We start from the raw sequence: 14,526 nt of genomic DNA, 5'->3' as shown, positions 1-14,526 counted from the left end.
TAAATTTTGAACATAAAGAGTGAGATTTCATAGAAATCTCAGTAGCAGAGAACCATAATCATCATGCAATTCATGCTATGTAAAAATGTGACATGTATACTTAAAATCAATGTCATTATGCATCATTCCATGTGCATACCGTGTGCCATGGAAAGAGAGCAAAGAATCATACCATTAAGCCATTCCTCATACATATTGCCAAAGCATATTCAACATATAATCCCATGTATAATCACATAAATTGCTCAATCACATCATGGTAACATAAATCACATAACACATACACATTTAAATAAGCAAGAAAGCAATCAAATTATGAGTTCAATGCTACCTCTTGGTTGATGAACCAACTCGGCCTCCCTGTGAAAGTTATGTTCCTTTTGATTCCTTGCAATGTGCCTATCAATCTATGCATAAACACATGCCAAATTATCGATAATTCAAGTATAAACACAATTGCTTGAAATTAAGCTCAATTAAACATTTTTTCTTGATTTAAGCCTCTTTGTTTCCATCAATCTCTTGGCTCATTCCCACATAATTTTTCATGTAGAATCCAAATATCAATTTAGATTTAACAAAATCACATTCCTTCCCCTTTAACTAGACTTGGCTGAATAGGGTTAGTATATGTTTCAAAAAAAAAATTTTGATTCCAATGATTTCAAACACTTTCTCTTAGTGTTTTCCTACATAAAAACACCTTTTGAACTCATTGGAATCATCAAAACACATCAAAACAAACTCCTACCCCAAGAGCAAGTCATGGCCGAATAGGGTGCTATGAAACCCTAGCTTTGATTTCTCCCAAAAATCAATCCAAACATCACTTGAACATGATAATTCTAACTCATTTTTAAAGCTTCTATCCTTCCCTAATCCATACATGTCTTGACCAAAATATGGCAGCAACATCACCTTGAATTATAATTCAATTATTCAACCAAAACAAGTTTTAATCTCAACCATAATAAAGCTTACACATACCTTGATGAATCCTTGACTAAAGCTTGATGATTCCTTATCCAAAAACACTAACTAAAATCAATTCCAAAGCTCAAGAGAACACTTGGACAGCATCTCCCCTCTTTTGTCAATTTTTACCTATTCTTGTGTATTTTAGATAGGTATTTAAAGAAAAATTTTCTGCCTATGCCTTATGAGGTATCACCCTCTTGACTTAGCGTCTTCCTTTTTAGGCTTGGTCTTCCTCCAATTGAAATTCCATTTAATAATGATGTTCTCATTTAATTTAATATACCTAGATTCTAATCAAAGTATTATTCAAATCTTATTAATTAAATATATTCATATCATAATGTCATGCCCGACCTACTTTCAAACGAATTAGGTATTACAAGTTTTCAAGAATTTAGTTGACTTTTGCAAGGGAGAGATGATTTCAAACAAGAGGGCCCCACAAAAGAGTGTGTAGGTTATTATAACATCAATGTTGTCAAACTTGACCGAACCAGTAATTGTAGAATTTTTTTGTGTTGTAAAAAAAAAAAGGGAGAGGGCTACCACCATGGAGCCAAGAGCTACCAAACGAACAAGGCATCCTACTTTGCTATGCCAAATAGTTGAGGCCTTAGTGTAATGCCATTCATAAACATATTCAGGCCTAAACTCCACTTGACGAAGAATGAATCGTTCTGTCATTGGGTCTTCAATAACACTAAGCAGATGGAAATGTCAAAGCTTCAGTTCAACATCTGGGTTAGGGGCTTAGGGCTGCTGGCAATGTACATAGCCCGAGTCCTCTCAAAGCATTTGATGAATCACAAACAAAAACCAGAATAGTAGGAACCCACAGTGTGTTTTGTGGAAGAGTGAGAACAAACACATAAGTCGCCGCTCCTACCGGGAACAACAACCTAGGTATTTGCCTCAGCCATAGTTGATTGTCCTCCAAGGAAAAAGTAGTGATTGTGTCCGAAGTATACCAGAACAAATGGGGCCTACAGAGCGCTCAAGATTTCCTTGTTGCCACCATTGTTGTTGTCACCTGCATTGTTGCTGATGAGTCCCACGGTGAAGTCGGCAGCCCAATTAACAAGCATGTACGCAGTCCAAATGAGGAATTGGAGTAGCAAGTTGTCTGAGCATGGCCTGAAGGGAGCAAATAAGACCAAAAACACTTGATCCAATAAGCTAAACACGATGGCTCCTCGGACATTCCAAATGTCCCATATGTGTTCCACAAGGATGATTGTCACCATCTCTCTCACTTCTTTACTTTTGGCTTTCAACAAGGCAACAATAAACTTGCAGAAGCCAGAGAAATGACACATACATATGGAGCCAGTTTCGGTACTTATCACTTTGATGAACACATGACACCTATATATGGAGCCCTTTGCATTTCGTGGCATATTTGATACTAATCTTGTGAGGCTTACAAACAAATAAAATAATATGTGTTACTTAGGACCTAAGGTGACTAACATCCCAACTTAAAGTTGTTGTGTCTCCCTAGTTTCAAATATCATAAATTAATGACCAAAGTACACATCTAATCGTATAACTTATAATAAATATTACAACAATTCAATTGTCAAAAAGCTAAAAGTGGAAAACATTAGTGATGCCAATCTTCAAATAAAGTATAATTTGAACTGACGAATCAATAAATAGAGAGATCCGAAAGGAAGATTTATTACTTTACTCGACTGAATAGAATATACATTTCTTTCTCTAAACTGCAACAATTAAAGTTAATTTTCTTTACGAAATTCTATATTCTCTCAATCTTCATGAAATAGGGATTTAAAGTTAATTTTCCTTATTTCTTGATTTATTAAAATCAATAAAATAAACTACCACCATGCCTATAATTTCGATTTACTCACGTCTAGGGAGCAACGAATCCTTACAAAATTATGAAGAAATCGATTCATCTATACATATAGTCTTTTTAACTTCATACCAATAACTAAGATTTACTACGTAAATATTTGACGGTTAAATTATCTTAGGAATAACAGTTAAAAGATACCATTAATGAATGATAAAGTATATGTTTAGTTCACTAAATTTATATAAACTTTTTAGTTTCTCAAACTTATAAAGCATATTTTCAATCTCTTAATGTTAACACATTTAATTTTATTAATGAAAAATATTGACTCAACAAATTTGAATGCAACTCTGTAATAAATTGCTAATATATCAATTTTTAATTTAAATTTTATAAATTAAAAAATATTTAAAATAAAATCTATTGGAGATGTGCCTGCAATGTCAACAACTCACCTTTCAAAATATAAAAATAAAATATTAGAAAAAATTTCAAATAGTCCCCACTATACGGCCAATTAACTTTCGTTTGTCCCCAAACACATTTAGAAATTTTACCACACATCAAGAACCAAAATGAAATTTAATGTTGTTGGTGAAAAGACGTTGATTGCCATTACTTTTTTTTTAAATGATAGCGGCTATATTGCTATAATTTTAAATTTTTGAAACAATATTAGACCAAAAAAATAACTTCCGAGTACTTGATGTTTCTGAGTAAACCCTTTAAGAATAAATTTGCATTTCAACCTTATATGTGTGTGTTTGTGTAGGTATGCTGCTTTTTCAAGCGCCCTTGCACTATTATTTTAAAACATTATAATTTTTTTGAAAAAATGGTGATAATTATACAAGTAACTAGATATTCATTTCTTAAATTTAGTGCTGAGTTTAAACTCTACAGGTCTTAAATATTTTTTTTAAAAGGTGCAACCAACACCCTCACATCTAGTATGCTAATTTTTTATAATGCGTCTAACATCTTGATATTATTTCCTATTACATTCAAATGCTTATTTTACTACTGACATTGCACGTTTTAATTCGAAACAATGAAACCAATACTAAGCAACTGAAAAGAAAAGGTTGTTGTAAAATGTGGACCTTTGAGTATAACTTTTTATAAAAATGTTCCATATTAAAATCTTTTAATACTACTACTAATTCTAATATATTTTGTAATAGAACAATTTCATGGATTATAATTTTTCTTTCTCCACTAGTATAGGCTGAACATGGATGTAGAAGAAGAATAAACCTTGAGATTTTATGTGAAAAAAATTTATGTAATGACAGAGCCCATAGGTAAGAAAACAAATTAAAGAAAAATCAACAGTAACGAGGCACCTGGATGCTCTAAAGAAGAAAGAGGAAACCCCAATATTCAAATTAAGAATAAGTTCAGAATATCGATCCAGCTGCATATGCAAAATTACTTAAGGGTCACTCTTATTGTAAACATCACTCCAAGACTCACAATTACATGAGAAAATTGTGAACATACCTATTTATGCTTTTACCTTGCGCTTAAGAACAACAAAAAACAAATGGAACTTAAGCTCGGGCACATCCATGATTTCTGGGAATTCTCTAACTTTCTCAATGAAACGCCCAAAAAGTTCATCAACAATTCCCACTCCAAAGTGATTCTCAATCAGTACTTCCAGCACAGCTCGTAATCGAGAAACAAAAGATTCAATGTTTGGCACGACAAAGCAGTTGTTATCCAGCACCTCTAATTGTTCTATGCTGAAATCTTCATTAGTTTCAATTACTTTCATCAAATCCTTCACATTCCTTGGGCAACTCAGATAGCCAAGACAATGCTGCAGAAGTGTGAACTAAATGCAGGCTTTTTTGGAAATAAACGTCCATAGAAAGAGCCAGGAATTCCAGCTGCAAAGTAGTTTCTATTGGGAGGAAGGTTTTGAAAGAGAGTGTTGAAATCGTTTGATGCTTGATCATTGAAGAAGACTAGGATTTCTGGGGTAGATTGATTTTGAGATTGGCATTTGAATTGTATTGCTTCTATTATGTTTTGAATTGCAATGAAGGTGTTTGGCCCGGTGGAACAACCCAAGTCAGCTATGCAGATTAGGTTTTTAGAGGAAGCAGAAATGGCTTTAAAATCAAACTTTTTGGTAACGGCATTTTGAAGATGGTGCTTGGCTGCTTCAATTGCTGATTTCTGCATGTATTATATGATTATATGTATTTGCATTTCTTATAGTATTTGGCCAAAGGAAAAAAAGGATAATAGATCAAATAATACAAAAAAAAAACAGTGAATTAGTGATGAAATTTGAAAATTTCTTAGAAGAAAAAAAAATGTACGCTTGTTGCTGATGTAAGCGTCATTATATATGAGTTTAAATATTTGTTTGAATTACGATAATAAACTTAATATAAACAATGATAGATGATTAAAAAAAGAGAGAGAGAGAGAAATGAGTGATTACTTTAATAGAAAGAAAATATGTACTCAAAAGTGACCGTTTATATATCAATCACGAAATTGAAAAAAAAAATCCATAATATCTTTTATACCGAAATTCTGTGCAATTAATATAACTTGTAAGAATCTCATTTTGTACATTTTTCCGTATGAAAATTTATTTGTAAAGTAGGTAGTATCATCGACTGCACCCAAAAAAAAAAAAAGGAATAAATATTAAGATCAAATACCTGACCGGTTGAGTTTTGAGCATAGCTATGAGGACCTTCTCCTCCTTTCATCACATAAGATTTAGGAAACACACAGTCAGATTCTTTCTCCATCTAATTTCTCTTCTATTTCTCTGCATCGTTCAAATATGTATATTAAACTTATATAGGAACACACACACCCACATATGTAACAAAAAGGAAAAGAAAGTAAATAAATGGATATCGACAACTTGCCCTTGATTCTATATGAAATATTAAAGTGAGAAGAATTTGTTGGGGAGATGGAAGGGTAGAGTTAGAAATTAAGGATTGAAGTAGAGAGAAAAGGTGATCGGAACTCATATATATAACTAGAAATTACACAATCCAATATATATTTACTTAGATTTGAAATCTCATTAATAACACTTTTCATTAATCCAGTATATTCAAATTTCAATTAAAATATTATTCAAATATCATTAATTGAATATACTCGGATTTTATAAAATTATACTTGACCTATTTTTAAACGAATCGGGTACTACAAGATTTTAAGAATATAATTGATGATTAGAGCCATAGATAGATGGGGAGGAGGAGCCATTTGATACAACTCTTAACTTGCACTCCATAATACTCCATCCGTCCCATTTTATAAGCAACAACTTTTATCTTCTTCTTGTTCCTAAATATAGGCAACATTTACAAGTTGTATTAAATTTTTACAACAAATTTTATATTTTACCCCCATTACTTACTTATTTTAATACTCAATATATTTATTATCTTATTTTCTAAATCATCATCTCTCCATCACACATTCTCTTTCTTCCATAATTCTCTTTATTATAATAATTTTCTTATTCTCCCTCTTATACTCTCTCTCCCCTATAAATAAGGGCATTTTAGTGAAAGAATTTCTAATTTTTACACATTTATTATTTTTAACTAATTTTAACTAACATTTTGATCTACGTGATGAGCTCCAAGCCTCCAGTGTTGTTTATAATATGGGACGGAGGGAGTATTTAATAAATTCATTTATAGTTGCCTAGTTGGCCAAAAAAAAAAGGTTCCTTGATAATTCTCATCATTAATACACCTACATTTATTATTCTTCCTAAATCGTTTCAATTCGTTTGTTATTTAATAATTTTGCACACATATTTATAAAGGATTAAGCTAAATCTAGCATTCTAGCTAGAGGTTTTTCTTTCCTCATTTGCAAAGAGAAATTTTATTTTTTACTTCCCAAATACTCAGTTAAATAAGGCCTCCCCAAATAATTAGTTGAATAAGACACGTGAATTGAAGGTTGATGTGCATTTATTACTTTAAAGTATTTTTCTTTTCCCAACAGCACTCAACATCTGTTTTAGTGCAATTTTACTCTTAAAGCATTTCTTGAGTTAATCTCTTGATTAATCTCTTTTTATATTTTCAATACTCATGTTCATAGTTTTAATAATCATTTTCAACATATTTAATGAACAGTTTCTCAATTTTTTCTGTAGTCATCTTAAATGTTTTCGAGACTTATCTTCTATATTTTCAATCTTAACTTTTAATTATTTTTTCAATACTAAAAGCATGGAAGACAAGTACCGAAAACATTTAAAATTACTATTAAAAACATTTTAAAAAGGAAAAAAATTCCCAGTGCTCATTTTAAAAGCTTTTAGCATTTAATTTTTTATGTTTTTTGTACTGAAAATAATTAATCATCATAATTAAAATTATGGAAGATAAGTCCAGAAAATATATAAGATGGACGTTGAAGAATGTGGAAAAATTGATTATTAAAATGTTAAAGATGATATTAAAAAAACATGAAAGACGGGCACCAAAAATATAAAAAGAGAGTGATTAAAAAAATTAAAATTTTAACTCAGGAAATATATTGAGCCCAAATTGCACCCAAAAAATTACTTTTATGCTCTACTTGGATAAGAAGAAAAGTTGAGAGGAAAGAAAATAGGAGGAGAGAAAATAGAGAAGGAAAAAGTGGAGGGAAGTTATGATCATCCCTCTTGCTTGGATGGATAAGAGAAAATAGAGAGGAAAGAAAATTAGCATATATCTAAATGACTAAAATATCCTTATCAAAATATATCATATTTACAATTAAATTAAATTAAATATTACAATAGAAAAATTATTCTAACATTAGCATCATCAAATAATTTAAAATCAAGTTATTTGGTTTGTATATATTTTCAGATTATTATATTTTAAAACCAAATTATTTAATAAAAATATTGTTTTAAGATGAAAAAAAAAAGTGAATAACTTTTTAGATATAATGAAAGAAAATAAATATGGAGAGGAAAAGAGAGGAGGGGTAGTAATGGAAGTCTTGTTTTCCTTCCCAAATCTCTCCATATATGGAGAGAAAATTTGGAGAGAAAATGAGGCATGGGACCCACCTTATTTTCTCCTTCACTTTTCCTTCCCTCTACATTTTTTCTCCTATCCAAACAAGAGAAAACTTGTTTCTCCTCATATTTTTCTCTCTAGTTTTCTCTCCTCCCTAATTTTCTCTCAATCCAAGCAAGGGGTTAAGGTGTGAAATGCTATTGAAAAAATTCCCTTAGAAACATTGAAAACTAAATTTATGGGTCTTCATCCAATGCTTATCAGATCGTGCATGCATGTGTGGTGAAATCTCAACGACTCCAAATTTCATAATTTCATCCAAGACCCGACACCAACAAGTGACAATCGAAAATCCCATGGCTTCAACAGCAAACACGCATATCTATATGTGTGTGTGTGTACGTATGTATATATATAAAATGCTGTTATGAACTTATTATAAGCATCCTCTGCTCTCCATTACTCTTAATCTGCAGAAAATTTCCACATGCACTAACTGATTCACACACGAATCATCATCGATCAGCTTTCTGATCTCACTCATCAACTGGATTAACTAACAAGATCAGATGAAGGAAATGAAGATGGGAGAAGGTTTAAGAGACGGACCTTAGTCCAAGATCAGTGTTGCATGTAGCGCGTGGAGCTCTCTTCCTCTCCTTCGCCTCACTCTGTTTCTCTCTTCCTTGCTCGGTTCTGCATCGAATGGGAGAGGGGCTGAAGGGGGTCAATGACTCTGGTTTTATTGAAGCCAAAGGACCGTTCTATCCTTCACTTAATCTTTGTTTGCAACTTCGTCCCTTGTTAAGCAGTCCTAACAAAAACGTTTCCTTCTATGAAAATCTCCTCTCTTTCCCGAAACATTCTTGCATTTCGAACTTCTTGCCATGTTTTCGTTAGGATTGCTTGACAAACGTTTTTGTGATTTCAATTTCCAAAGTTAATAACCATCTCATATTTTTGGATTCACTTTTTCAACAGGAAACGTGACATACATTTGGCTTCAACACATGTTTGGATCACTTTTTTTTTTTTTTTTTTGAGATGAGCTTTTGGTAAAATGCCATTTCAATGTTGAAGTAAATCTAAGGTGCTTTTCACTAACGCATCGTGCAGAGAGAAAAGATGATAAAAGATGATAATAGGAAAAAGACAAAATTATCCCTACCAAATTTAATAATTTGTTATTTTTTTAGTCTTATTTATGAAACACTTTCAGCATGTTTTATACAAACAAAGAAAAATATTAAACTACATTAACTTTTCACTAAAATATAATAATTTGATATTGAGATTGGTATTTGACTTGTATTGCTTCTATTATATTTTGTGTTGCAATGAACGTGTTTGGCCCAGTGGAACAGCCAAAGTCTGCTATACGAATTTGGTTTGCAGAAGAAACACAAGTTGTTTTCAGGTCAAAGTTATCAGTTGCTGCACTTTGGGGAAGCTTTTTGGCTGCTTCAATTGCTGATCTCTGCAGATATCATGTGGTTTATTAGTTCATTTGGTTAAAAAGCAAATTTGCCAAGAAGTTTCTATTCAAGAGCAATATTGTCCTTGAGGTGTCATTTTCAGATAAATTATGGTTATTTTTAATTAATATATATGCTACTTCTTGTTATGCATTAGGAAAAGACACATTGTTAATATCAAGTTTAGACTTGTTATTTTTTAGTAAAGACGTGTCATTTTCAAATAAATTATGATCATTTTTAATTAATATACATGTTATTTCTTGTTATGTATCAAGAAAAGTTGCTTTGTTAATATCAAATTTAGACTTGTTATCTCTCAATTAAGACTTGTCATCCTCAGGTAAATTGTTGTCATGGGCTAGAGTCACAATAAAAAAGTCAACTTATATTTTTGTTTACATTATAAGATTAATAAGTTTTTGATGGCCTAATGGTCATATTTTCTTTTGTTAGCCCAAATGGTCAAGGGGTTGTGGGATCAAATCCTATCCCCACCACTTCTTGCAATATTCTCCCAAGCAAAAAAAAAATGTCACAAAAAACCACTGACAGCTAGTCACCGGTGGTGGCTGCCCGCCATTGGCCACCAGTGAGGGGCTGAGCTTTTTTTACAAAAAAAAAAAAAAACAAATGGTATTTTGTCATTTTACTAAATTTTAAAATTCCAATTTGAGAAGGACTTCCCTCTTTGTCATTACATTTCCTTAACTTCCCAAATTAGAATATCATATATTCCACCTTCTTTATCTGTCATTTTCCCATAAGAAATTGTTAGGATAATTAATTATATTTTTTCACTTTGCTCCTATTAATTACAACAGAGTGTTTTAAATATAGGAGAAAGAAGAGAGAGATAAGAGATAATAAAAAATGTATTTTTTTAAAAAAAAATATACTTTATTACTTGGGAAAAAGACAGAAAAATGCTACTTAAATTTCAGAATCCCCAAATAGTATTTTAAATTTCAGAAATCCCAATTTGGTCTCAAGAGACCAAATTGGGATTATTATGTGAAAGGAAAAGACCAAATTACCCATCATTTTAAATATTATTTTTAAAATATCACAGCCCCTACTGGCCGGCCAGTCATCGGAACTCCGGCGGCGGCGGTCACTGAAGCTCCGGCGACCAGCCGACAATTGGTCACCGGAGCTCCGCCGGTCGGAAATTTTTTTTTTTTTGAAATTTTTACAACTTCAGTATAACGGTTAACAACTTTTGTAATGCTATTAACAACTTCAATATAGCAATTAACAACAGGTATTTTGAAAAATTCAACAAGCTCCGGTGACCGGAAACAATTTTTTTGAAAATTTTTATAACTTCAATATAACCGTTAACAACTTTTATAATGCTATTAACAATTTCAGTATAGCAATTAACAACAGGTTTTCTGGAAAATTCAACAAGCTCCGGTGATCGGAAACAATTTTTTTGAAAATTTTTATAACTTCAATATAACCGTTAACAACTTTTATAATGCTATTAACAACTTCAGTATAGCAATTAACAACAGGTTTTCTGGAAAATTCAACAAGCTCTGGTGACCGGAAACAACTGTTTTGAAAATTTTTACAACTTCAGTATAACGATTAATAACTTTTGTGATGTTATTAACAACTTCAATATAGCAATTAACAACAGGTTTTTTGAAAAATTCAACAAGCTCCGGTGACCGGAAACAATTTTTTTGAAAATTTTTACAATTTGAATAAACCGTTAACAACTTTTATAATGCTATTAACAACTTCAGTATAGCAATTAACAACAGGTTTTCTGGAAAATTCAACAAGCTCCGGTGACCGAAAACAACTGTTTTGAAAATTTTTACAACTTCAGTATAATGGTTAACAACTTTTGTAACTTTATTAACAATTTCAGTATAGCGGTTAACAACATGTTTTTTAGTTTGTTAATGGCATTACTGAAGTTATAAAAATGCTACTTTTTGAATTTTTCGAAAAACTTGTTATTAACTGCTATATTAAAATTGTTAATCATTATACTGAAATTGTAAAAATTTTCAAAAAAAATGTAATTGTTAACGTTATACTGAAGTTGATAACAGTTAACAACTTTTATAATGCTATTAACAACTTTAATATAGCAATTAACAACAGGTTTTCTGAAAAATTCAACAAGCTCCGGTGACCGGAAACAATTTTTTTGAAAATTTTTACAACTCCAGTATAACAGTTAACAACTTTTGTAACTCTATTAACAACTTCAGTATAGCGGTTAACAACAGATTTTTGAGTTTGTTAACGGCATTACTGAAGTTATAAAAATGCCACTTTTTGAATTTTTGAAAGACTTGTTGTTAACTGCTATATCGAAGTTGTTAATCGTTATACTGAAGTTGTAAAAATGTTTTTAAAAAAACGTAATTGTTAACGTTATACTGAAGTTGAAAATTTTTACAACTTTAGTATAACGGTGAACAACTTTTATAATGCTATTAACAACTTCAATATAGCAATTAACAACAGGTTTTTTGAAAAATTCAACAAGCTTCGGTGACCGGGAATAATTTTTTTTGAAATAAACCTGTTGTTAACCACTATACTGAAATTGTTAATAAGGTTATAAAAGTTATTAACCATTATATTGAAATTGTAAAAATTTTCAAAAAAATTGTTTCCGGTCACCGAAACTTGTTGAATTTTCCAGAAAACATGTTGTTAATTGGTATACTGAAGTTGTTAATAGTATTATAAAAGTTGTTAACAGTTATATTGAAGTTGTAAAAATTTTCAAAAAAATTGTTTCCAGTCACCGGAGCTTGTTGAATTTTTCAAAAAATCTGTTGTTAATTGCTATATTGAAGTTGTTAATAACATTACAAAAGTTGTTAACCGTTATACTGAAATTATAAAAATTTTCAAAAAAAAATTTCCGACCGGCAGAGCTCCAATGACCAATTGTCGGCTGGTCACCGGAGCTCCAGTGACCGGCCGGCCAGTAAAAAACTGTGATATTTAAAAATGATATTTAAAATGAGGGGCAATTTGGTCTTTTCTTTTCACATAATAATCCCAATTTGGTATCTTGAGACCAAATTGAGATTTCTGAAATTTAACATACCATTTGGGGATTTTGAAATTTAAGTAGCATTTTTCTGTCTTTTTCCTTTATTACTTTCTAATCACATTCTTTAATCTTAAAATACAGGAATTTTATTATTTTAGAACATATTTAATAACTTAACTACCAATTTTTTATTTACAAAAAAAATTTAACCAACTTCTTATATTTTGGAGTATGCACCAGAGGGAGGATATAGATGAGGAGCCACATCTGATACAACTCTTAACTTTCACGTAACATATTTAATATCAATCTATACTTATTATTTGTTATTTGTAATAGTTTTTCTCATGCTAATGGCAACATTAAATAGATAAGGACAAAACCTAGGTCTCGTTAATTAGATCAGGTCCAGTTAACCAATTAGCTTCTGCCACATACATTAATTGGACGCAGCATCACTTAACACCCTTAGTGGCTTCTCCTTATATGCCAATGCTGTCCCCTCCGCCCGCCTCCACCTTTCCCCCTCATTTTCATCCCCAGATCCTAATTAATTTCCACTCAATCTCTATACGCTCACAGATTCAACACAACAAATTCTTACGCAACAACCTAAGAAGCTTCTAAATTAACATCTTCAACAATGAAGACCATGTCGATATAGAAGGGACTAACTAATTAATTTATATTTAACACCATAACTCCTCACACAATCGGTCGATCCTCACTAACAGGGTTAGTTGGTGTTAAACGATGATGTGTCCAATTAATATATGTGGCAGAAGCTAATTGGTTAACTGGACCAACTTGACCTAATTAACTAGATCTAAGTTTTGTCCAATAGATAAAACCTTTCACTTTTATGCTTACTAATAATAGTATTAAATACTAGTATATTTTCTCTCACTATTCCTCTCTCTCTTCACTTTCACTATAATTAATAAAAATAAAATTAGAAATAAAACATTAAAAGAAGTACAAATGACGAATAAAAAGGACCAAAATCTCTTCCTAGCATTAGAGTGTTAGATTCATTTTTAATTCTCATCATTTAATACACCTACATTTATTATCCATCCTTGATCACTTCAATCCTGATTATTTAAGAATACTCCTTCAAGTTGTTTTTATAAAATACAAATAGTCAAATTGTGTTTTTACAAAATTCAAATTTAATTTTTTTTAAAAAAATGTCCTGTTTATAAAAGAATAAGTGTGAGAGAGAAATAATAAAAAAGAAAGATGAAAAATGTATAAAAAAGAAGATGAAAAATGTATAAAAAGAAAAATGAAAAATTAGTGATAAAATTGATAAAAATGTATTTAATATTAAGAGAACCATAAACTATATTATATAAAAACTACCAAACCAATTCAAAAATTTAAATCTTTTAAGAAGTGAAAGGAATAATAATCAAGAGCATCAATCATCATTAATTCATGGTGGGAGGTCCAAAAAAAAAATCGTGAATCCATGATGTTATTTTCTCAGAAAAATTGGTTAAAAATCCCCGCATACAATTAGCATTAATCAGAGTAATATGGTCTTTTTGCCATCATATTTATTAAGACTTGAGGAGCCCACACTTTATATTTATTGCAGATTCTATTCTCAGATTAATTTGTCAAATAGGGATTTTTTAAAACTATTTTTCCTATCTTTTGAGCGCATCCAACATCTTAATTTTATCTAAGATGCATCTAGCATCTTAATATTATTTTTCTGTTATTTTTAGCATCCTAATCTTATAATAAATTTTTAACAAATAATATAACAGAAAAAATATTTTAAAAATATAATAAATTAAATATTGTACGGATATAAATTATAATATAATTTAATGAAAAGATTTCCATTTGATATTTATTTTCCTAACAAAAATATTTATTAAAAATATAATATAAATACATTAAAATAAAATAATTCAGCATTTTAATAAATAAAATTAATATTAAATAATATATTTATTACTGATATATGCATGTAGGACTATTTAAATATCATAAAATTTCTTAATAATTAAAGACCAGATATTCCTTTCAGCTCAACTAATAATAATAATAAGATGGACACAAACATAATAAAAATCACTTCATAATTAATGAAAAGAAGAGTACATTACCACAAAATTATGTAACAAACTCTAAAAACATTAGACAATATATGTCACCTTCACAGTTTCACTACCATAT

At 30.4% G+C, this 14,526-nt stretch overlaps 1 protein-coding gene across 1 annotated transcript; it reads right to left on the bottom strand.

Moving 5' to 3' along the window:
* Positions 1-4,606: 4,606 nt before the first annotated feature.
* On the bottom strand, positions 4,607-5,577 carry LOC114716924 (farnesoic acid carboxyl-O-methyltransferase-like). The gene is made up of 2 exons (XM_028901994.1): positions 5,485-5,577; positions 4,607-4,987 (listed from the first exon to the last, which is right to left on the bottom strand). The coding sequence occupies exons 1-2, from the start codon at positions 5,575-5,577 to the stop codon at positions 4,607-4,609; spliced, it is 474 nt and encodes a 157-aa protein (XP_028757827.1).
* Between the last annotated feature and the right edge of the window lie 8,949 nt (positions 5,578-14,526).

This window comes from Neltuma alba, unplaced genomic scaffold (genome assembly GCF_004799145.2).
Source record: "Neltuma alba isolate B1F8T4 unplaced genomic scaffold, ASM479914v2 tig00011698_pilon, whole genome shotgun sequence".
NCBI classification, from domain to species: Eukaryota; Viridiplantae; Streptophyta; class Magnoliopsida; order Fabales; family Fabaceae; genus Neltuma; species Neltuma alba.
The sequence above is the reverse complement of the archived record's forward strand: the minus strand, read 5'-3'. Positions and strand labels throughout refer to the sequence as shown.

Coding starts and splice junctions, on each gene's coding strand:
- LOC114716924 (XM_028901994.1), bottom strand. CDS start 5,577: ATGGAGAAAGAATCTGACTGTGTGTTTCCTAAATCTTATGTGATGAAA. Junction 4,988..5,484: donor CTCAAAACTCAACCGGTCAG/GTATTTGATCTT, acceptor TAATACATGCAG/AAATCAGCAATTGAAGCAGC.